The sequence below is a fragment of the Carassius carassius genome, chromosome 48 (genome assembly GCF_963082965.1).
Source record: "Carassius carassius chromosome 48, fCarCar2.1, whole genome shotgun sequence".
In the NCBI taxonomy this organism is placed as follows: Eukaryota; Metazoa; Chordata; class Actinopteri; order Cypriniformes; family Cyprinidae; genus Carassius; species Carassius carassius.
Window position 1 is genome coordinate 15,870,029 of NC_081802.1, and position 23,758 is coordinate 15,893,786.

Here is a 23,758-nt window from a genome sequence, read left to right on the forward strand (position 1 = left end):
TCATATGCATTACAAAATCTGAAGATATTTGTTTTCTATTTGGATTGGTTCATTTAAACGTTTCACTCTCTATACATATAATTTTCATGTCAGTGATAAGGCAAGAATACACAGAGATTCGAAGTGACCGCTCAAGTTGACAGACCGAGACGGCAGAAAGCTCTTGATTGCTTTATTTTACAAAAGTGCAACGTTTCGTTGTTATTCTGAGTGCACACAAATAAAAGTAGAATCTTTGCAGATACAAAAGATGCATTAATGTTATCTGTATGACCAAAAATGATGAACAGCAAATGACCACACTGGTGCCTCCATCTGTCTTGCAGTAGCCCAAGCATGCTACTGTTCAGCTTCCACACTCCGCACAAACACATGAACAGTGCACTTTTTCTAGGCTAACATTAGATTGAGCTGCCATGTAAAGTTGCTTCTACATGCATATTTCAGATGATAAGCCATTTTAAGGTTAATGAATGTCAGGTGAGCATATGAATGTCCTGCCCGATGCACTATATTACCACATAGATCAGCCGTTAATGACCAATCCTCTTCGGTTAGTCGATTATGGGTCAAACCTAGTCCTTACTTCCTTTCTGGGCCATGAACGTGGTAGTTGCATTGCTGTCTGTGCAAGGTCAGAAAGCCCTTGGATTGCTCAAAAAATGTCTTGTGTTCGGAATATGAACGAAGGTCTTACAGGTTTGAAACAACACCAGGGTGAGCAATTAATGAATGAATTTTCATTTTTGGGTGAACTATCCCTGCAAACCTGTAGGTGATCGATAGGTGTGTAGGATCAACAACACAAGATAAAGCCCTTGAGATCAAAATAACTGCCTGTAGAGATCAGACACAGGATTGAGCAAAGACACAGATCTGGGGGGGAAAAAAATCTTCTGGTTCATACAAACATGTAGCCTCCATTAATGGAAGAAGTCTGGAACAACAAGAATCTTCCTAGAGCTGGCCTCCTGGCCAAACTGAGCAATCGATGGAGAAGGGTCTTGATTAGAGTGGAGACCAAGAAGCTGATGGTCACTGTAGCGGAGCTTCTTGATCAAAACCCATCTGGAATTTGCCACAACAAACAAAAAACACCTAAAGGACTCTCAGATTGTGAGAAACAAGATTCTCTGGTCTGATGAACCTCAGTTCCAAGCATCATGTGGAGAAAACCAGGCAGCCTCCATCCAACCTTACAGTGCAGAGCTGTAAAAGGTGCTTCAACTAAGCACTTATGCAATATACTCATTTCAGTTTTTTATTTTAATTAATTTGCTAAGTTGCCACAATTCTTTTTTTTTTTTGCTTTGTCTGTATGGTGTTATGGAGTGTAGATTAAAGTGAAAAAAGGCATTTAAAAGTAGTTTAACATAAGGCAGCAAAAACAAAAGATGAAAAAAAAATGAAGGGGTATGACAACTTTCCCGAAAACCCGGAACACATACACTTTCTCCTATTATAATAATTTTTAAATCCTAATACTTATTTGATACTAATATTTAAAACACTTGGACTTAGGCACTTGTAAACATGTCTGCCATTGAGACAGCAGCATCTGTTCTCCCAGCAGGCCACTCCTCACAAAACTGACAACTGACAAGGGACCCCAACACCGTTCACAGAGACAGACAGAGTCAAGGGCACATGGAAAGACCAACTGCTTGTAGGTTTGACATGGCACCTGCCAGACAACAAATTAACTTGTGTGGTGAATGACTGTAAAGCACGGACAGATTTATGCGAGATTTATTGGGGCCTCGCTGTGATTATGGGGTGGTTTCATCTGTTGATTATGTTGCAAGGCTGATCTAGGTCGCAAATCTGGCAGAGAGAAGTGCGTGAGCAGTTAAGAGAAGAGAGATGGACATGCCCAAAGGACTCTTGGAATTAGTTTAGTGATCTGCTGGCAGATAAAACTGCATTGGTGCTGTTGGCAGATGGAAAGAAGATACAATTTCCCCAGAACGCTTCAGTGAACATGACTCACCTTTGACAGAATGACTACTAACCTATTACTGACAAGCAAGATCATCTCCGCACGCAACTCGAATCTGCATAAGCTCAGGTTTGACAGACACTAGGATGGAAAACAATGAGAGAAGCATTATAAAATAGAAATACTTATTTGCATTATATGCTCAGGGTAAACATTGTACCTTAACATTGATTTCATAAGAGCTTCGCTGAGCTCAAATCCTCAAAAAGCCTACAAAAACAGATATATTTAAAATACATATAGCATAAAATCTTGAAAGTATATACTCATTTTATTTGTATATATAATTTATTAATAAAATGTACTTACTTGCCCAAGTCAAAACGAGTCTCCAAGTCTTTTTCCTTGCAACGTGTAGCACAAGCACATAATGTAATAACATCAAACCAGTAAAATGTGTGACAGAGCACCTTCTAGCGGCAAGACACCAGTGCATGTTGATAAAGACCAAGGTTATTTTATTCTTTTTGGGTAACAGAAAACACATTAAGACTATCAATCACAATGACCTAAAGAAGAAATGAAATCTACAAAACAATGATAAAAACATTAGGCTCATTTGGAAAACCAACAAAACGAGCCGTACAGCTTAAAAAAAATGGAGTATGGAGGAACGGTTCAGGCTGGTTTAGAGCAGCGAGGAAGAGAGAACTGGTGCCAAACGAGAAGACTGCAAACTGTAGATCTTTAACATACAACTTCCTGTGTATTAGGTCTCAGCAACTACATAAGTTCCCCTAATGAAGCTCAACTCTGAAACAGAGCGACTGAACTTCCTCAGCTTTCAATAACTCTGGCTGAAGCAGGTGTAAAGCATGGCACATTTCATCAAAATATTGAAAAACATGTTCAGTGTTTTATCCTTGAAATATGAAAATCAACAGAGAGGAAAGAAAATACTAAATAACTGTAAAACAACAATTAGTCGGAATATCCCGTTCAGAATTCAAGGGGAAAAAAAACAAACATTGCATTTATTTCCAACTGGGCTTTTAAAAAGTGAAAACACCAGGTGAGACGGGGGTGAGAAACGAGGAACATGAGTGATAGAGGTATACTGTTTCTCTTAGCCGTGAGTGGTGTCATCCTCCACAAAGTCCTTCGCCTGCTCTGCTGAGATCACATCGATGTGACTCACCTAATGAACACACACACAGTAAGTCTGGGGAACTCATCTGTACAACTTCAACTTGACAAGACTTACATTTATAGTTCATTTTCTACGCAGAGGCCTCATTTGCATTTGCTAATTTCTTGGCACATCAGAGTGTGAATGTTGCCTGTTACCTTGTTTCTGAATTTGACGCCGTAGAACTTGTCGGCTGACTCCAGCAGCTCGGGTCTGAAGGTCGTGGTGATGAACTGAGCATGTCCAGCCAGCTCCACGATCATGTCTGAAAGACAATACAAAACCACCTCTAATTCACTTAAAGCAGGGCTTTGTAATCGCCCAAAACCAGTAACATAAACGAGACATTTTTAAAGATAACATGAAGAAAAAAGAACATTTGTCTTTATCTTTAGTTCCTTGCATTCTTTCTTATGTCAACAGGTTAAGTAAAAATATGAATATGCAATATAGGGCATACATTTAGCAAAACACTGCTCATTATAGCTATTTTTTCTAGCGGACTAATGAGCTTATGGATGCTGAATAGTTATTTTGAGGTAAATGTATTGTTACGAGTCAGTGTTTACTCGTTTTACAAGTTTTCCACAGTTTGAAACATTGAATGTTCACACTATAAGAGTAAAGAGAAAGTGTTCATGTGCCGCTTGAACTGAGACGCTAAAGCGATCGCTCATGCTACATTAAAGAGTGTATTTATTGTTTGAATTCTATTATGAATTTTAAAGCGGATACTTTGTTCATTAAAAGGTAACGGAGCACAAAACTTATTGTGAATATATGACAGCAAGTGTGCTACAAATACTATGAAGCTCAAGCATTACACAGCATTTAGACTAAAGATCTTGATCACAAGAACTGTTGACGATACATTGTTAATATCCACACAGCTGACAGCTTTACCCGTTGAGGTTTATTCAAGCTGTGCATGAAATAGACACCGCTTTCCTGCACTTTTACTTCAGTTGTGGCAGCATGATAGAGATCAAAAATGCTGGAGATGAGTGGAGCTGCCTTTAGCTGCTGTTCGGCAGAGATGAAGACTGTTTGAAAGTGTTTTTTAAATTTCCCCACTAAAACTTTAATGTGCATCGTCTCACTTTAAGTCAACATAACAAAAGATGTGATCAAAACAAGCAGGAAAAAAGGCATTAGATGCTAATTTTGTAATTAAAATTTACCAGTGACAACCTCAGCAAAAATATAACTTGAAAATGTATATATATATATATATATATGAGAAAGAATTATATATATAGTCTATATATATATATAGAGAGAGAGAGGGAGAGAGAGAGAGAGAGAGAGAGAGGGAGAGGGGGAGAGGGAGAGAGAGAAGAGCGAGGATAATTTCATCTAAGCTGCTTTCTGATGATGTAGCAGTTTATTTTTGGCCAAGCCTTTCAACAGTGCATGAGCTGATAGTACCTGACACTGCTTTTCTGTGCTGGGCATCTAGAGCCTGGTCGATTTCATCAAACAGGTAGAAAGGAGCAGGGTCACATTTCTGGATGGCAAAGATGAGAGCCAGAGCCACCAGAGACTTCTGACCTCCAGAAAGCTGCTGCATCTCCCTCATCTCTCCCTGTTTACCGGTGAACGACACCTGATGTACACACACACACACAGGGTTGGTCAAATATCAGCGTGTAATAACTGCACTTACAGTACACAAACATCTGATGTCCTCTCCTCACCCTGATGCCCACTCCAGTGAACTGGTCTACACTGGGCACACTGCTCTGGGAGGAGGATCCCCTCTCACTGTCCGCCCCCTCGCCCTCGTCCTGAGACTGACCACCCTCAGTGTCGCCCTTCTTCATCACCAGAGTTGCTTTTCCGCCAGGCACCAGCTTCTGAAATACTTCGCTGAAATTCTTGGACACCTGTAGAGACAAAGCAGTAATCATAAGTGGACCCAGAAGACATCTTTTTCGCTTACTGTGATAGAAAGTTGATTTTAAACACTTTGTTTTGAACACGTAAAAAAAAAAAACCTTGTTTGTAGTGAAAAAGACATTTTGTAGTGAAAAATAAATTTTTGTTGTGAAAAGAAACCATTGTGGAAAAAAATGTGGCGAAAAACAAAATCTTGTTTGTGGTAAAAAAATAAAAAAAAAAAAAAAAAAAAAAGGACAACATTTTGTTTGTAGGGAAAAAAATAATAATAAATAAATTTGGTCAACCGACACACACACACACTCACACACACACACTCACACACACACACTCACACACACACACACTCACACACATAAAGCCAGTTTGTTATGACAAATGTTATCAATTAGCAACCAGTTTCTACGTAGATAGTTTTTTTTTTTTTTTTTTTAAATAAGACGACCTCCAGAGATCGAAAAATAATTAAAATATATATTGAAATGTAAACACTTCTGGAGTCGGTCTCATAGTTGTACCTGTTTGAAGGTGAGCTGGATGGCCTCGTATTTGCGCAGCTCCAAGACGTTCATGAGCTCCATGATGGATTTGTAGCCTCTCTCCAGCTCCTCCTGCCTCTTGATCAACTTCTCTTTCTGCTCGGAGAAATTGACGAACTGGTCCAGGGCTTTTTTATTCACATGGCTGTACTTTTTCAGCTCTGTGTTACATTGCTCCAGCTTCCTGAACAACTACACACACACAAAAAAATAATAATTACATGTGAATAAATGTAATTAAACATGTAATCAACTAAAGAAGCCTGTAAGTGGGCATGGTGATAAAAAAATGATGTGGGATGCTGGCAACATTTCGGTGCTCCCCTGAGAAACTTTTCTTTGCAAGCGAATGCAGTTTCTGAAGGAAACATGAATATTTTGTGAGCAAATAAAAGAACAAAGTTTCTCAAGGGAAACTGACAGTTTTGCGACCAGATGCAATGGTTTAGCAAGTGAATGCAAAGTTTCTTGAGGGAAAAGTGAAAATTATGCGAGTGAATGCAACGTTTTTTAGTAAAATGCAATTATTCTTGGGGAAAAAAATTGTGCAAGGGTCAAATGTTTCTTGAGGGAAAGAGAATATTTTGTGTGTGAGGTTTTCAGGTGAAAGTAAAAACTTTGTCAGTGAATGAAATCTTTTTTATTTTATTTTGTAAAATAAAATAAAAATTGTCAGTGGTAAAGGTAAAAAAAAAAAGGGATTGTGAGAATTTCATGACTGGTTGTAAAACAACGTTTTTGTGAGCACATCTAAAAATGTTCTGAGCAAATTAAATTTCTAGGGGCCATTGTAGAACGTTTGCAAGCGAACACAAAAACACTTTCCAAAAGACTTGCATCTCTTTTTTTTTCCAATCCCCATGTCCCCTTAGCAGTTCTGCAGAATAAATCGTATCAATCTGATCATAGATTAGGATCAGCTCCTAATTATCATTTTGCAACCTACAATTACATGTCAATTTCTTTCACACCGAAATCTCTTAAATGCATGTAACTCATAACTCCCACTTTTGAACCTGCAAGAGAAAATTCCAGAGGGCCGCTAAAGAAGCACACAAAGAAATGGCACGATTCAACCTCCCTTCTCAACTCCACCAAGAGAGGGTGAAGAGAAAAACAAAAGAGCGCAAGCGTGGGGTAGTGGAGAATGAATCACCTCTGTGTAGGAGGCCTGACACACAACAGAGCTCCTGACTGGAGCACTGGAGAGAAACGAGGAAGACCAACTAAGACTAGGAACAAGAGAGCCAAGGTGGAAGCGCTGCGAGACTGGACGGGGGTGAGAGGGAAAAGTAAAGCCAGACATGAGCCGAGGAGGAGGCAGGAGGCATCTTTAAGGGTACCCGGACATGTCGTGGTCTTCATGCGATTACATAATACTTATGCCCTCATTTGTGACAAGGTTTTGTTTTTTTTTGTAAGTGAAGGAAAAATTGGTTTAATATCACTCTAAATGAGTCAAAGAAAATTATACAGAACTTCACCATGAATTTTTGTCTAAAGAGAAAAATAAAATAAAATGTCAAAAACAATAAGCTCCAGATATGGTTGCCGTATATACTGTATATGCTGATAAAATAATGGATAGCCTGAATGCACTGTAAGTTGCTTTGGATAAAAGCGTCTGCTAAATGTATAAATGTAAATGTACCTGTTTGAGCGTGAGCGTCTGGTACTTCTCAAAGGCCTCCTGCGGCAGGGAGCCCAGCTCGCGGATCTTCTTCATGCATTCCTCTTTCTTCTTCAGTAGCATGCCCTGTCTGTTGGTCATCTTCTCCAGCTCCTTCGTGTCGTGGTTGATGGCTTCGTTCTGCTCCTTCTCGATGTTCTTCCAGCGCTCCATACTCTTCTGGTGGTCCTTTATTTCCACCTCTGTCTTATCGATGAGGGAGTCCAAATCTGAAAAATTCAAAATGACATACAAGATGTAGACTGACAAAAGTAGTGCTTTTTAAGAAAAAAAAAAAAAAAAAAAACCCTATGAGTCTTCACTCACCCTCAGATCGAGCTAAAGTGTCTTTTATGCGTTTATTAATGCCATCCAATTCTGACGTTGTGGCAGTGAGGACGGTTCCTCCTTCGGTTTCTCTCAGTTCATTCAATTCCTACACAAACACACACTCGTTTTTTAGTGCACTTAATGCCATTGCGTTTCATAAAGGTTATATCAGTAAAAATGAAAACCGGGATATGGTCACCTGCTCGACTTGGTCGAGACGTTTGCGCAGGTTCTCGTTGAGGTACGTCTCCACCCTGGTCATGATTCCCTCCAGCTTGATCCTCTCGTTCAGCAGCTGTCTGTTGTCCTATAGCAAAAACATGCCACACATGAAAAACAAACATCTTTAAATGACCCCAGAACGGAGGGCCAAAAGCCACACGTTCAGGTTTAATCATATTATAAAGGCAATTTAGATTAAAAACAGAACATGAGGCTTAATGGCCACATGAACGCACATCTGAAGAATGAAAGGAAACTCGTATGCATATGCTTAAATGCTAAGCCTGTCTGAGAATAGAAAAGCAGACAAATAAGCAAACCAAATTGAAGGGCATATAAAAAAAAACAGAAGGCTAATGATGTGGACCGGTTATACAACATTTAAAGTAGCTTTTCAATTGTCTGCTGTGTGTGAGTCGTGTGTCGGGCTGAAGGTGGGAAAGAGCTGCAACTGTGGTTTCAGTGCCAATCACTTCACTAATCACATTGGAACTGATGACGGACAAGGTTTTGCTATTTTTGTTCACATATGATGGTCAGTGAACAGTGTGTTCTTTTTTCATGTATTTTAATTTTTTCATTTTATATTTCAAGGAAATATGCTGTTAAAAAGATATTAAAATACATGATGTTTTCGAAGTCGATATGTAGCAGTGGTAAATGATGTGTGTGTTAATTGTGCTGTTGAACCTGCTGCAGCTGTCTGATCTCGTCGTTGAGGTCGTCCACCCTGCGCTGGTCGTCTAAACTGAGCTGAGAGAGCAGGTCTGTCCCCAGCTCTGCCTTCAAAGACTCCCGCGTGCTCTCCATGGCGTGCAGACTGGCCTCCAGACTCTGAAGACTGCGTTGCTGGAGGAAACACCAGAGAGAAAACAAATGAAAGATTTGGTACACAAATATAACAGTAAATCATGACAGGTCTGGTATTAATGCCTGAAATGCAATGGCATGGGTTACCTTCGGCATGAATGTTTTCTCTGACTGCTGTCTCTTCTCCTTCAGCATCTTCATCTCAGACAGTATACTGTCCCTGGATGCCTTGAACTTCCTCTGCTGGGTCTCGATCTGCTGCATCTGATTCATCAGCTGGTCAATCTCATTATTGATACGTGAAGAACTGAGTTAAGGAGCACACTCATGATCCATTTTAATTCTGGAAAGCTCCCTCACTTTTTACTTATATGTTTTAATATTATCATAGTATTAATATTAATCCGCTTTTATTTTTTGATTTTCAGTTTTCATTTAAATTTTAATGTTGTGATTTTGTCTATTTATTTTTCCATTTAGCTTTATTTCAGAGAGCTTCCAAGGCGACATTTCAAATTTGTATCTAACATTTATACTTTATTTTAGCTTTATTTCGGTTAACAAAAATCATTAAGTTTAAGTTAACAATAACAAGACTAGGCCTGTCGCGATAGTCGATAAATCAATTATTCGCCCGATAAAAAATAATTAGCTCGATAATTTTTCCGGTCGCGATAATTTCCTTTTTCATTTTTTATTTAAAAAATGTAACATGTAACGATGTGTGGCAAGTCTGGAGCGCAGCCTGTGGACAGCCCGCGGCAGAAAACACCCTCTCCGATGGCACAGATGTCCCGGGAATAAAGAGATAACGTCTCGCTGGAGTGACCAGCTTTGGGAAGCGCCTTTCATTTGCTTGTGGAAGTTTGCTTGCACTACTGCTTTATTTTAATACCGCGGAGCATATTTTGCAAGTAACTTCGTTGCCCTTTACTTTTCGCTCGCTTCAATTGGCTTGCTCAGCTAAATATGTCTGTAGGCGTGTGTCAACGTGCCCACACACACACACACACACACTTCTAGTTCGCGCGAATTGAGCATCTGGTGCGATATGCGCGTATGGTGCTTTTTGTGCATTTAGCGTTTGACGCGAATTCGCGTCTGCCGCCAGTTGAAAAATTGGACATTTGGCATCAACTCGCGCCGCGTTAACCAATCAGGAGCCTGCTCAGGAGTCAATCATTCAACATGGAGGAACGACTGATGTTGTCAGTGAGCAGTCAACCGGAGCTATATGACAAAAGACAGGAATAAAAAGGACCTTGCTTGGAAGAATGTGTTGTAAATAGACATTTAACTTTTGAGTCACGTACATGTTTAATCGACCCGCTGCCTTCCCGCCGTTTTTCACAACTATTTTCCACCTAATTTAGCCTACATCTGCTTTTCGCTAACAAGATAATGTGTTTATTCATTGGAAGTGTGCAGGAAAGTGTGGAAAAGACCTGAGTGCTCGATCAACATCAGCCATCTTGCAAACAGACAACCGCCTAGCACTTGCTCCTCCCACATGAAGCGGATTTTGCCTCAGACGCGCATCAATTTCGCTTCAAACTTTTTACGTGCGTCTATTTCGCTCTAGACGCGCAAATGCATTCAAAATGTTCCAGCGGCAAACTAGATGCAGTAGATGCGAATTTGACGCTCTATTCGCGTTTGGTGTGAACTCAGCATAAAAAGGACAATATTATCATTTATCGCGATAATTTATTGGACAATTTATCGTCCAGCAAAATTTGTTATCGTGACAGGCCTAAACTAGACTGTTTCTTCAAATACTTGTTTAATTAACATCCGATTGTACTAAATCCACTTATCTCAGCTGTGCCAATACTTGACACAAAGACACACATGATTAAGACTCAACAATCAATTTGATTTCACACCACTGCGTCATAAGCAAGCCTGTGTGTGTGAGACATAGATGAGGAGGATATGTTCAATATTTCGACGCAGGTTCTCGTTGAGTTTGGCCTCCAGTTCCCCGAGCTCCTCCTCGGCCTTCCTCATGTCCTTCTGCAGCTCCAGACGGGACTTGCGTGTGTCGTAGTAGCCACCGGTCAGAGCGCCACGATGACTCACCTGATCACCTGATACACATACCAGAACAAGGGGTTAGAATTCATCTGAAAATCAGGATTGGATTAAAAAAAAAAAAAAGTACACATATTAAACAGTGTGTGTTCACCCTCCAGTGTGATGCAGTCCATGGTGAAAGCTCGAGCCAGCTGAGTGGACACTTCCATGCTGCGGCAGATCAGCGTCTTCCCAAACACATGTTTGAAAGCCTTGTCGAAGTTTGGACTGTAACGGAGCTTGCTGATCATGGGGATTGCATCCTAGAGCAAGTGTACAGAAGGAATTAGAGACTATCTGCATAGATTTGCACTTAATAGAATAACAAACAATTTAAACGCAGAAAAGAAAATGAATGAGCTCACAGAAGGTTGTAAAAAAGGGGATGAATTTGTGCAGACTACATTATTTGAAAAGTATGGTATTTCGATGGAAGTTTGAGTATTTGATTAAGACTCACGAGTAGAGATCAACCGATGTATCGGTTTTGCCGAATAATCGGTATCGATAGTTGATTGCTGGAGCAATCGGTTATCTGCAAAAATTCATGCTGATAGTTTTCCAGGTTGCATCCGTTGTTGGAGCGGCTGAGAAGGCCGTGTTTTCATTATACAGTGTTAGAGTGGTTGAAAATCACTGACAGCACGTGCTGTTTGTTTAGACACGTGATGCTACATGCTGAACCGAGCAAGAAACTTCAGACCCAGATTTAAATACAGCTGACAGAGAATCCTGCCGTGCTACAGAGCGCCATTCACATAGTTTTGTTAAATTCGCCCCAAATCGTTGTTAATGTAAATAAATTGATTGAAAATGAGCATTTTCATCTAAATGTTTGTCTTTCTGTGGCTCTAATAAAGTCTGTATGCTTCATTTATAGAGCTATAATATAGATCGCTCTTTTCGTTTGCTCCGTTTTTTTTAAACACTGAACTTCAAGCGTCTCTTTGCCTCATTGTTCTTCTTGAAGTAAACTCGGAAGTGTCCGTTTGGTGAATAAATAAACCGTTTTAAACCGCTGCTCGAGTTGAACATGATGCCTCTGGAGTGTGTGTGAAACCGGTGAGTTCTCCTAGACTCAGCGCTGCTCTTTTATTTTTATAAGATAATCATAAACTGCTTCTATCCTTGAACACTTAAAGTGTGAAAGTAAACATTGTGTTGGTATAATTGTAGGGCTCTATGTATTCCGTGGTTCCGTGTTTTCCGGTATCAGCAAAATCTACTATCTGTCGACCTCTACTCATACTCAAAAAAATGTAAAAAAAATAAATAAAAATAAAACCGAGATAATCAGATAAATTGTTTGCAAGATTGAACAAAACGTGCATTTTGAAAACTCAGCAGGTTGAGTGTTGTAAGCTTACATTAGTCTCAGGGTAAGCAGTGTCCCTGACGTCTAGTTTGCTGAGAGGCAGGAAGGTGACCTCTCCTGGCAAGTTCATCTTATTAAACTCCATCAGAATCTTGGTGCTCACTTCATCGGTTTCCACGATGTGGTAAAACAGCCTGAAAAAAACACCAGCACACAACTCCATCACTCACAGTTCACACACAGATCAACACAATAATAATAATACACAATGTGTCTGACCTGGTGCCAGCGGTCACCTCCACACAGGTGTAGAAGGCAGGCTCACAATCAAAGTTATTCATGATGATGCCGTGGTACCCGTTGATGACGTGCTGGTTGATGCCCTTCCGGCGGAAATGTTCCAGTACTTTATTAATGCTGTCGATGCCGTTCAAAATAGCCTGGAGAAAAAGCAAACCACACGCAAAAGATTGCGTTTCAAAGTTCATATTTTCATTTAAAGTCCAGATGACGATCTGAAGCTCTGATAATCCCACTTCATATACTGATGTATATTTTTGTGACGTGGGAGAGTTGCTAAAATTGGTGACTGACTCAGTCCAAGAGAAAGTATCCAGTGGTCATGTTGAGCTTAGGAGATATGGTTCAGTTCAGCTGATCCTCAGTGAACCGGAGTGGGCGGCATTTTCACATGATTTTAAATACATGCACACTGGCTACATATAATGAACTCTATGGTAGGTTTGCATGATTGATCACTATAAAACCAAAAAAAACATATGGCTTACTGTGATTAACAAACCTCTGTGATTTAACAAATGAAAATATTCACTGCATATTCACGGAGTAGAGTGTGGCATTTTGTTCATTTACACACAAACAGTTCATGTTACAGTGTTTTCAGCTTCTCAGATCTGCTCAGTTTTGGTTACTAACAGCTTTAGTCAACAAAATAGACTTTCAAGGGCTCCCTGTAGTTTGTCCAAGTTTAACATTTGAAACATTTATGCAATATAATTATAAACAAATATTACTTAAACAAGAAAAAAAATGCACAGATGATTCGTACACATTAAAATCAGCCATATTCATCAAGGTGTTAAACCAAACAGGTCTGTTTTGGTGGCTAACCTTCCCGGTGGCTGCTCGCAGTAGCTGTTGTTTCTTCTCCAGCTCTTCTCGTTTGGCTGCCAGCGCCTGCTGCTCTGCGTTCTCCTCTCTCCACAGGTAGCTGCAGGAGGAGGCACACGGACACACCCATCAGGCCTTGGTTCAGCAGGACACCCTATTCTATAGCTCATCCGTCGAGCCTCATCGTGCTGTGAAACCTATGGCTCGTGGATTATTAATAACTAAAATGCCAGGTGAGGAGGGGAACGGTTCGTACAGGTAATAAGAAAGGGTGGGATGTTGGAAAAACTGACCATAGCCAGACATTTTCCCATTATGCATTGGGAATAGGAACAGGAGGATCTTACTTTCTCTCGCTCTGAAGTTCATCCTTTCGGTTCTTCACCTCATAGTACTTCTTATCCAGCTCCTCGACTCGTGTCTTCACTTCGTTCAAGTCCTGGTCCAGTTTCTGTGGAAGAAATCAAAGTTAGGAAGAAATGTTAAAGGTTCAAAAACATCTTTAAATGAATAGTTGAAGATTATCCTGATGTTTATATCAGCTGTTTGGACTCTCATTCTGACGGCACACATTCACTGCAGAGCATCCACTGGTGAACAAATGATGTAATGCTATATTTTTCCATATTTGCTGAAGAAACAATCTTCATCTTGGATGACTTGAGAGTGAGTAAATTTATTTTTTAATCAATTTCTAATTTTTGGGTGAACTAATGAATAAATGCTGGTCATAAAACTGACGAAAGTTACATATCTACTGTTCAATACCAAGATGAGTTATAACTACTCAAATGTAGCCCAAATCTTACACTGTACTGTTCCAGGTTTCTCTCTTTATTGGTTTCGGTGTCCTCCAGATCTTTGTGGATGGCAGCGATCTGCCGTTTCTTGTCGTTGATGGCTTGATCCAGAGACTTCAGCTCTTTCTTGATCCATTTGTCCCTCTCTTCTTTAGAAGTGAACTGACTGCCTCGGCCCTGTTTGGCGTACAGGTCTGTTCGCTCTTGTGTGGCTTGAGCCAGTCTGAAAAAAATGCAAACAAACACAAAATAAATGACTCCAGAAAAAAGCATTCTTTAAGTATTACTTCAATACATGAAAAACATTTTTAATGCACTTATCCTCCTAAATACATTTTGAACATAAAAGGGATGGGACTTGGTTTTATACACAAGAATATGACTGGATCATGAAAAATGGGCGATCCAAATTCTTGCCAGTGCAATGTAAAAGAACAGCAAACTGTTTAAAACTAGTATAAGAAGCAATAAGCAAATACCAAAGACGTAAAGAATATTAACAAATTACAGGCATTAAAAAGAAGGAAAAGCAAGCACTTCAATATGTCTCTTCCCAACTTCCTGTTTGAACAGGAAGTACATCAACACACAATAAGAAGACTGGGTCCCATACTTCATGGGCCCTTTCAACACTTCAAAGAGTTTACCGGGAAATTCCTCGCTCCTCTCTTTCTTTCACAGCGTTAAATTTGGGTTCGGTTTCCTGCAGCTCCTTCTGTTTTTCTTCAATCTTCTCCAGAAGCTTCTGGCGCTCTTTGAGCAGCCGTTTCTGTTAGACAGGAAGCCAGAGGGGACAGAGTACTGAATCACAAACAGCGACATCAATTCTTGAGGCTTTTCACCTTTTTATAGAAAGCCTAAATAAATTTTGTGCAAGTGCGTGAAGAGGTGTTTGTATTTAAATGGAGAAGAATAAATGGTGCACAAATAGGTGTGTAGATTCAGTGTCATGAGCAGAACAAAGGGGATCTCCATCTGAGCAAACCTACATTCACATTCACCAATCAAAGGGCAAATGACGCACTTCTGCCTCTCCTCCACAGGAAAACACACACACACTTGGCCAGGTGGGGCTAATCCATTTCTAAGTCAAGCCGGGATGCAGGAGGGCAGACCGAAAGTGTGCATTTCACAAGCATTGTGTGTGTGTTTGCGTCTGGCTACGAGCCCAGGCTGAAGTGAGCGTGTGTAGATAGTGACGCAGACGGAGACACTGCGGACCCTCTGTTCACTAGAGCCTGCCAGCATTCCCCCGCAGCTCTCTGGCTCTTAGCGTGCACTCATGAGTGTGTTTTCATGTGTATCAAAATTGCAGGTTTGTGTATATGAATTCAGTCACTACTTTGTTTTTGCAGCGACCAATACAGCAACAGCAATAAGGAAAAGCAAGCCGGTGAGTATTTGTTTGAGGAAATGGGGATTATACTTACATGCAATCTTGTACGACATAAAGAGTAAAGTAAAAATATTACACATTATTGAATTTAACTTAAGGCTGGGAAGGATTTTTCAAATAAATTTGATTCAACAAGGGTGCACTTTAAAGACCTTTATAAGAATTCAAAACATTTCTATTTGAAATAAATGCTGCTCTTTTAAACTTTCAAAGAATCCTTACAATTCTCCACAAAATTATGAAGCTGTTCTCAACACTGATAATCATTTCCTGAGCAGACAATAAGACTGGAGTAATGATGCTGAAAATACAGCTGCGCATCACAGGAATGAATTACATTTTAACATGCATTCAAATACAAAATAGTTATTTTAAATGTGTTAAAATAATCCAAAATAGTATTTTTCTTACTATATTTTTGATCAAATAAATGCAGCCTGGGTGAACAAATACATTTAAATAAATAAATGTAAAAAATGATGGCACTTTTTCTAAATGTGTGTGTTGAGTGCATATGTGTGCCTGTAGCGTGTGCATGTGTCAGCGTGTGAGCGTCTGCTAGTCGCACCCTCTGTTCACTGTTTCCTGCCAGCTCGTCCTGCAGATCTTTGGCTTTGAGCTCCAGTTTGGTCCTCTGTTTGATCTGCTCCTGTCGCTCGGCGCTCAGCTGCTCTTTCTCCTCCTTCATGGCGTTGATTCGAGCCTTCAGCTCCCTCACCACACGCTCAGTGTCCTACAGAGACACAGAGAGACTGAGGTTAGATAAGATTACACAATATGAGCTTAAGTTTTAATGACGTGTGAAGGCAGATTCTTAGTAGATCTTCACATTAAAATACTTTATTTTCAATTTGTAGGGTCAATTTCTTAAACACGCTGGATGAAATGTGAATTTGAAACCAAAACTAAATCACTTTTACAATAATTGTTCCTGGTCTTCATTCATCAATGCATGTTAATCTAAATGGAAATAAAATCCCCCCCAATACTAAAATAAAAGGTTTCTGTTATTTGCGACGTGGGACTGCACAAGTGTAATCATTACTACTAATAATTTTCAGAAGAAAAGGTGAAATTCCCATGCAACATTCTTTATACCAGACCTGTACAGCACACAGACACAAAAAAAGTCTGTAACTTTTAACTTTAATGTGCTATATTTGATTTGAACCTTGTCACTGAATGATGCACATTTTAGGTTACCTTGTTACCAAGAAATTCTATTAAAAAAAGTTTTTATTTTTTTAAATAATAATATATATTAGATATTGCTCAATGATTCCCTTTTTGAGGTTAATTATTTAATAGGTTTCTAATGTAATCTAAAAACAAACTGAAGCATATAAACTGATACAGCGACTCATTGGCGCACATCACTCTCTTTTAGGGATGTAAATGATTATACGATTATCGGTTAATTGTCGATAAGAGATTGATCGATTAAGGCTGTCGATGGTTGGTTAACTGATTTAATATTGGGCTGGGTGCGGCTCGTGTGCACTCAACACGTGCAAGCGGCTGTGAGTGACGGTGACTATATAAATGCATCATCATTAATTCACAGTGTACTAATTACGAGTTAAATGTTATAAGGCTATATCTCGAACGACATCCAGAGGCATGGTCACCATCTAACATTTTCCTAACCCTGTGAAATAGTTTGTTTTTGTTTTTTTTTCTGTCTCAGCTGTTTCGATCGCGTCGGAGCCTGGAGCACACGTATATTCTAGCGATTCAAACTTACATCGCAGTCTGTTCATTATCAAAATAAAATACAGTCAACTAAACATTTAAAAGGTTACACTGGTCAGTTTAAATAGACCGTATACCGGTCCTCTCTGCTGTTCCAAGGACATATGAAGAGGATCATCTTTTCTGTCTGTGTGAGAATGTGTAAGTAGTTTACATTATAAATAATAGTTTACCATTCAAATACATTGCGAATATGGAAACATTTGGATTTGTGGCGAAGGAGACATGATCAGTAAGTCAGTTGAAAACATTGCAATTGTGTTTTAAAATACAACAACGAGCACCACAAAACCATCAAAAGAGGCGCGTTCAGCGGTCTCCGTGCCAGACAACAGTCAACAAAGTAAATGATCTCAAACGTATGGCGCACTCTCTTCATTTTAGCAAATGATAATTATCACATCTATTCATTTTATAATCCTGTTACTAGCATTTTATTCAGACTAAAACCCCATTAATTCAAGTGAGAAAGCATTTTGCGTGTGTGTGGCTTTTGCACATCCATGCCGGTGACTAAAAGTGCAAAAGAAGCATTTTGCAGCATTATGGTTGACGATTAATCGATTAATTGATCGTTAATATAAACTACAATCGATCATGGAATTAATCAATATTTTACATCCCTACTCTCTTTCTATGAACCTGTAAACCACATTCAGAGTTTCTAACTCTATTGCGGTCTGCAATTATTTAGCATTTACTAGAATTCAATCAACTGACATTCCCACACATGTCCTATGTGTGGCCTATTATTTCTTCTAATTAGGGGTGTAGCTATCGAATATTTTAGAAATCGAGTATTCTACCAAAAATTCCATCGATTAATCGAGTAATCGGATAAAATGAGTTTTTGCTTAATTATATTGACGCGATATTGATGTGCGCATGCGCAGTAAACCCGGGTAGGAAAATCTGACGGGTAGAATAAAATGTCAGGACACTGGACTTTTATTTTGATGGGTTGATGTACCTTTACAGTTCTGTGTATGTGATGTGTTAGTTTTACTTAAATCAAACGGTCAAATGCTCATGAAGTGACTGTCAGAGCAGTTCTGGAGATGTTGTTCATGTGTTCACGTCCTTATTTAGTGAGACAGCAGACGCTGAAATTATCAGAGCGTCACGCGCGCTTCAGTGTGTGCTGGTGACACACTGGCTGCATGGCGTGAGCGTGGCGTTTCTGCTGCGTGGCACCAGAATCTTGCCTGGCGCGCTGCTGCTGCTGCTGTATGTGACATAGAGGGAGGCCGCCGACAGACCAGGCTCTTGTCTTCACGACAACAATTTAAACTCTTTTTTTTTACACACCTACACCTTCATGTCAACAGACGGTAAAATAGACTATGTTTGACAGGTGCAATATTTGAAAATCAATAATTATTTACGAATTTTTTTAATTACATTTATATCTTTATGTCAACCTATAGACTTTCAAACATCAAAATGTCATGAGTTAAACGTTCTCTTTACGTTTGCCCGCGCCCTCAAATCAAAACACTGCTGACTCCTTGCAGTATGCGATTGGCGCTTGTGTCTCCTTCCGCTTTGTGGGTGACGTAAACGCGTTGTCACATAAAAAAAAAATCATTGCGAAAGAACCTGACGTGAGATTTAAAATAAATTAAAAGAGGCTTCGAGGCAGAGGAATTTGCCTCGATCATTTTTTGTAATCGAGTTACTCGAGGAATCGTTTCAGCCCTACTTCTAATTATTATTTCTTCGCGCGCAGCTTAGAAGGAACATTTGAGTTTACCTCCACTTTGTCTCGAGCATCTTGTTGAGCATCTCGCAGTTGTCTAGATTTGTCTCCACAGGTCTCTCTCTTAGAGGACAACTAGAAGAGAGAATAACAACATACTTAACTTATAACGTTACATCAAGCATTAGACAGTGCAGAGTCCTAATATATTTACTGCAATGACTGAATTGGCTCGAGAAGGTGTTGACAAGTAAGAACTGATGTGTGCACCTCGTCCAATTTGGCCCGGGTCTCGTTGAGCTCCTGGTTGTAGATGGTGTACTCCAGAGCTCTTCTCATTTTGTCCCACTTCTGGTACTGAGCCAGTTCCTCTTTCTCATCCTCCAGAGTGTGCAGACGCTCCTCGATGTACTTTAGCAGCTCGTTAATCTTCTCTCGCTTGCCCTCTGTACACACACACACACAAACACACACAAGAACAAACTGCACGTCACAAACCTTTGACCATAACAACAACTACAGTAAATCATTTACTGCAGTGTTTCCCGCACTGCTTTAGCCATTAAAACTATTTCACAAAATAATAAAAAGACACAGTTTTCATATTATATATATATTTCTAGATCAAAAAGGATGAATGGCATTTAGCCCGTTATGACAGATTTGATTAAAACCGTATCAGTGAAGGATCTACCTGTTTCCTTCATGAGCGAGATACTCTCCTCTTTGCGCTCGTCGTAGACTCTGGTGCCAGCCACCTCTCTGAGCAACTTCAGACGCTGAGAGTCAGGCGCAGTTGCCATCTGATTGATCTGTTTTCATGTTTCAGACAATAGAATGTGTAAGAAAGTGAGCCAACACATTTAGAACGTGTAGCAACAGCATTAGCACCACTTTAATCCCAAGAGCCACATTCTTGTTTATAACCGAGCATTAATGTATTTGAAAGAGATCATGTTGTTTGCTATGATCCCAGAGGGATCCCAGAGACGGTTCACTTGGGCTGGACCGATAAATGATTTATGCTGATAATGATGATAAGCTCTGGACATTTTCACTCGATATGGATCAATCCAACCATCTAGCCAATTACACGGCAGATATAAATGTGACAACAGCCAGTCACGCGTACAGTCACAGTCAAAAATACACAGCCGTTTCCTCAAAACGAGGAGGCAAAAATGTGTGGATGCGGGGACAAAAGTAAAAGAAAAAGTGTCCAAAAAGATGACAAAATTGTAGATAAAAATGTGGCACTACCATATTTTCCGGACTATAAGTTGCACTTTTTTTTCATAGTTTGGCTGATCCTGCGACTTATAGTCAGGTTTGGAAAAACTCGAGTAAAGCGACAATTTTCCGTTTTAGATAAAATGTGGTTTTAAAAGCTTGAATACTTGTAAAACCCCATTAATAAATAATTTGTCCCCTGTCAAGGGACAGTAGCGTACCTTTCCCTGCTTGACGATGTAGTAAGGGTTGCTGCGGGAGAAACCAGCGCTCTCCAACAGGTTCATCACGTCGTTCTTACTAAAAAAAACACAGAACACAAGCCATTCAGCTACAGCTTTCAGCAGTCAAAGCTCTTCTAATATGTTTTCTGAGAGCTAAACTTACGTGACCATCTTCTTGTCTAAGAAGTACTGGTCTTTCTTTGCTCCGATGACACGGCGCAGAGACACCTCCTCTTTATCAATCTAAGAGCGAAGAGGTCAAGTTACTCGCCTGTCTTTACTTTAGTGCGCTTCTCAACATTTAGGACCAGTTTCTTACCGGCAGCCTGTTGTCAGAGTTGTCGAATATAATTTCCACAAAAGCTGAAATGACTCGAGGACCAGTGCCTTCCTGAATATTACACAAAAACACACGGTTCAGCAAGGGTAGAGTTTTTTTATTTTTAATAATTGAAATAGAATATAAACGAAACAGAATAAAATAACTCACGTGAAGCAGAGCCAGACGCTGCTCTGGACGAAGATGACTGAACTCATCACTGAGTACAAACTGAATGGCTGATGGAGGAAAAATATATAACTGTCCATCACAAACTATTCACCCACACCGTCAGTCTTTTGATGTATTACATTACTTAACTTATACTTACCATAGAAGAAGTTACTCTTTCCTGATCCATTTCTTCCAACTGTGAAAGTTATATGTAAAATATATATATACACATTTGAAAATTTAAATATATATTTTAAAATAATATATCTCCCATATTTCCATTACCTACTCTTTTTCTACTTTTTACACTTACTTCCAGCTTGTTTAACATTCTATTTTAGCATATTATAACCACAATTGTATTATATTGTCATTTTTTTTCCTATAGTCTAGTTCAGGGGTCGCCAGCAGTGGCACGTGATCAATAGTGAAAACTGCATACTGACGTACATTGTCAATGTCAAAATGACTGGGATGGCCAATCAGATCAAAGTAGGCGGGGTTTACTGTTCACAGAAGCAGAGCGCGAGGCGTCAGTTTAACGCTAAAGAGAGCGAGGTAAGATGAAGCTGCAAATCATTTAACATTAGTCAATTTTTAACAATAAGTTTTACGACAGAAATGTTAAATGACCGACAGCTAAACTACAAAAGTTTAGTTTGGCTACATAAAAAACAGAGATTTTACCCCCCCCGTTGCTGAGAAATATAACATAGCGATTCATTATGGATTAAGAAAAGTTTATGAGCTTCTGAATGTTACTTTTTGCACAGATCTCGGATCTGTGTGTGCACGCGCATCAACTGAAGCGGTGCATTAGTATAGAAGAGTGATTAAACTGAACGGTTTTAATGCACTGACCTTGTCACACACACACACACACACACACACACACAGTGGTGCTCAGTACGATCACACCGTTTCTCTGTTATTCAAGAAACTTCTGAAAAGGTTAAAAAAATAATCCCCAGAAACTACTTGCATGAAAATCAAACAGGCCTATTTGTTTTTTATCGCACCTTAGAAAAATGTCAAATTAACAATGGCAAGTCATGCCGAAAAGGTTGCCGGCCCCTGATCAAAGTTTTATTCTTTAACTTCTGACTTTCTTATTTTTTAAGTAACTAACAAAATTTATTCTATATACACACACTTTAAAAAAATTAAACAATAAAAGGTTTGATATATATATATATTTCTACTACGATGACAAAGTCAGACACCGGTCTCACCGATCACATTGTGTTTGGAGCTGAAGGGGTCCACCACAGTCTGATCTCTGTAGCTCCGAAACCCCTGAATAATCACCTGAAACACACAACATCAGAATATATATATATAATATATTAATAAAGGTATCATAAATACCATATTAAATACTGTACAATGTCAACATAGTCTTATAGTAATAGTCAGAACGCTTCTCATCTAAATATGCTTTAAAATACTAGTACAATCCAAACAAAACATACAGACACATGTCTGTGTAACGGTACAACAAAAGTTTCTGATTTATTTACATGATACATAACGACTTATTAGTATCTAACATGAGAAATAGCTGTTACTTCATTTTCTGCTAGTAACTTAGTTTGTTCACATCTGCACAGCAGCAGCAAATAAAGGTTTAAAGTAAACTTTATAAATGTTTTATTATAGATTTGATCGCTGTGTTTGGGGGGGGGGGGGTTGACAGCTAATGCTAAAGCTAACTTTAATGAAGGCCGTGTACTTCTCAGAAATCACAACTCAAACATGCTCAAGATTGAGAATAATACATGTTTGTGCACATTTGACATATGTGAATAAGTAGTTTACTCGCATAATTCATCATATAAATCATAATTTCACACGCAACGGTCGAGCCGCGTCTCGATCTCTTACCTGTTTGATGTACATGGCTGCTTATGCACACAACTATCCTCAGAAACAGCCGAATCAGACACCCTCCTCCTCACAGAGAAGAAGGGCTAAGAGAAGATAAATATACCTGCACACCGGATCAATTTCTCCGATATTTACTCTTCTGTACTGTCTAATATTACCTTCCCTCCCTTCACGAAACCGACATAACAGTCAAAATGGCGAAAGAGGCGGGACGAACGGACGAGTCTACTTGACTTTTTAGGGAGGCTTATAGATATGGTTTATTATAAATGTTCAAAGCAATAGTAAATGGAGACCAGGTCCTTCATATATCAAGATAATTAAATTATATTTATTAATAATTGATTGTTTAATGAGCTTATTGCTGTTTCATTAGTTTCATATCCATTTCGTCTGCAACGATACCCCTATTTCTGTAGAGATGGTTTAGTCCTTCGAGGTGGGCGCCAATACAGCTGCTCTGTGATGAAGCATGTTGTGCTCATTCGGTGTTAGCGATCATTGTGCTTCCACGTTTAGTTTGTTACTGAATTAAAAGTGGAAACACGTTTAATCAAAATAAAATAAAACATAAAAGTACCGTAGTATTGAAATTGTTATTGGGACAGTACATGAATACAGCAATCTTTCTTTCTTTTTTTCACAGTTAAACCTTCTGCATAAGCGAACTGCAATGCAATAATAATAATACATTTGTTATTAAGTTACTCTTAAAATTATTATTACCATTTTTATTTTTTTGATAGGCTAACTATTATTTTATCAACCTCTACCCGTTGAACAATTCAAGGATAGACATAAGTTGTTCTTTTAATTCTTTCAAAATAAATATTATAAAACAGCATAAATTATTCTTCAACTGACAGAAGTATGGGGACAAGGTTACATTAAAAATGTAAATTTTATAGTTAGATTTAAGATTTTGGTGTTCAATTCACTATTGTTTCATATAGCATTGCGCTATACAGTCTATACAGTAAGTACATGACATAAATTACATAAAAACATAAAAACTAAGAGTAACCCCTTACTTTACTATTTCAAGGAAAAGTCATTGGTGATGCATTACACCCAATTATGTCAATAATGTCCATAAATTATTAAATGGTGATCATTATTTTATAATTATCATATAGACCTGATCCTCATTTAATTTAA

The 23,758-nt window shown here is 39.0% G+C and overlaps 1 protein-coding gene across 1 annotated transcript; it reads right to left on the reverse strand.

The window, feature by feature from the left end:
* Positions 1 to 2,440: 2,440 nt before the first annotated feature.
* LOC132131492 (structural maintenance of chromosomes protein 3-like) lies at positions 2,441 to 22,801 on the reverse strand. Its single transcript, XM_059543533.1, has 29 exons — positions 22,598 to 22,801; positions 21,946 to 22,021; positions 20,871 to 20,909; positions 20,711 to 20,778; positions 20,540 to 20,611; positions 20,384 to 20,463; positions 20,218 to 20,296; positions 19,461 to 19,578; positions 19,037 to 19,212; positions 18,821 to 18,901; positions 15,884 to 16,048; positions 14,567 to 14,688; positions 13,929 to 14,142; positions 13,467 to 13,570; positions 13,120 to 13,219; positions 12,268 to 12,428; positions 12,041 to 12,182; positions 10,786 to 10,936; positions 10,535 to 10,687; positions 8,745 to 8,896; positions 8,478 to 8,636; positions 7,765 to 7,872; positions 7,563 to 7,671; positions 7,218 to 7,465; positions 5,546 to 5,758; positions 4,826 to 5,014; positions 4,557 to 4,734; positions 3,287 to 3,393; positions 2,441 to 3,137 (listed from the first exon to the last, which is right to left on the reverse strand). Exons 1-29 carry the CDS (start codon positions 22,610 to 22,612, stop codon positions 3,066 to 3,068), a joined length of 3,651 nt encoding a protein of 1,216 aa, XP_059399516.1. The 5' UTR covers positions 22,613 to 22,801; the 3' UTR covers positions 2,441 to 3,065.
* Positions 22,802 to 23,758: the final 957 nt, after the last annotated feature.

Coding starts and splice junctions, on each gene's coding strand:
- LOC132131492 (XM_059543533.1), bottom strand. Junction 12,183..12,267: donor GAGGTGACCGCTGGCACCAG/GTCAGACACATT, acceptor TGTTTTTTTCAG/GCTGTTTTACCACATCGTGG. Junction 7,873..8,477: donor AGATCAGACAGCTGCAGCAG/GTTCAACAGCAC, acceptor TTTTTGCTATAG/GACAACAGACAGCTGCTGAA.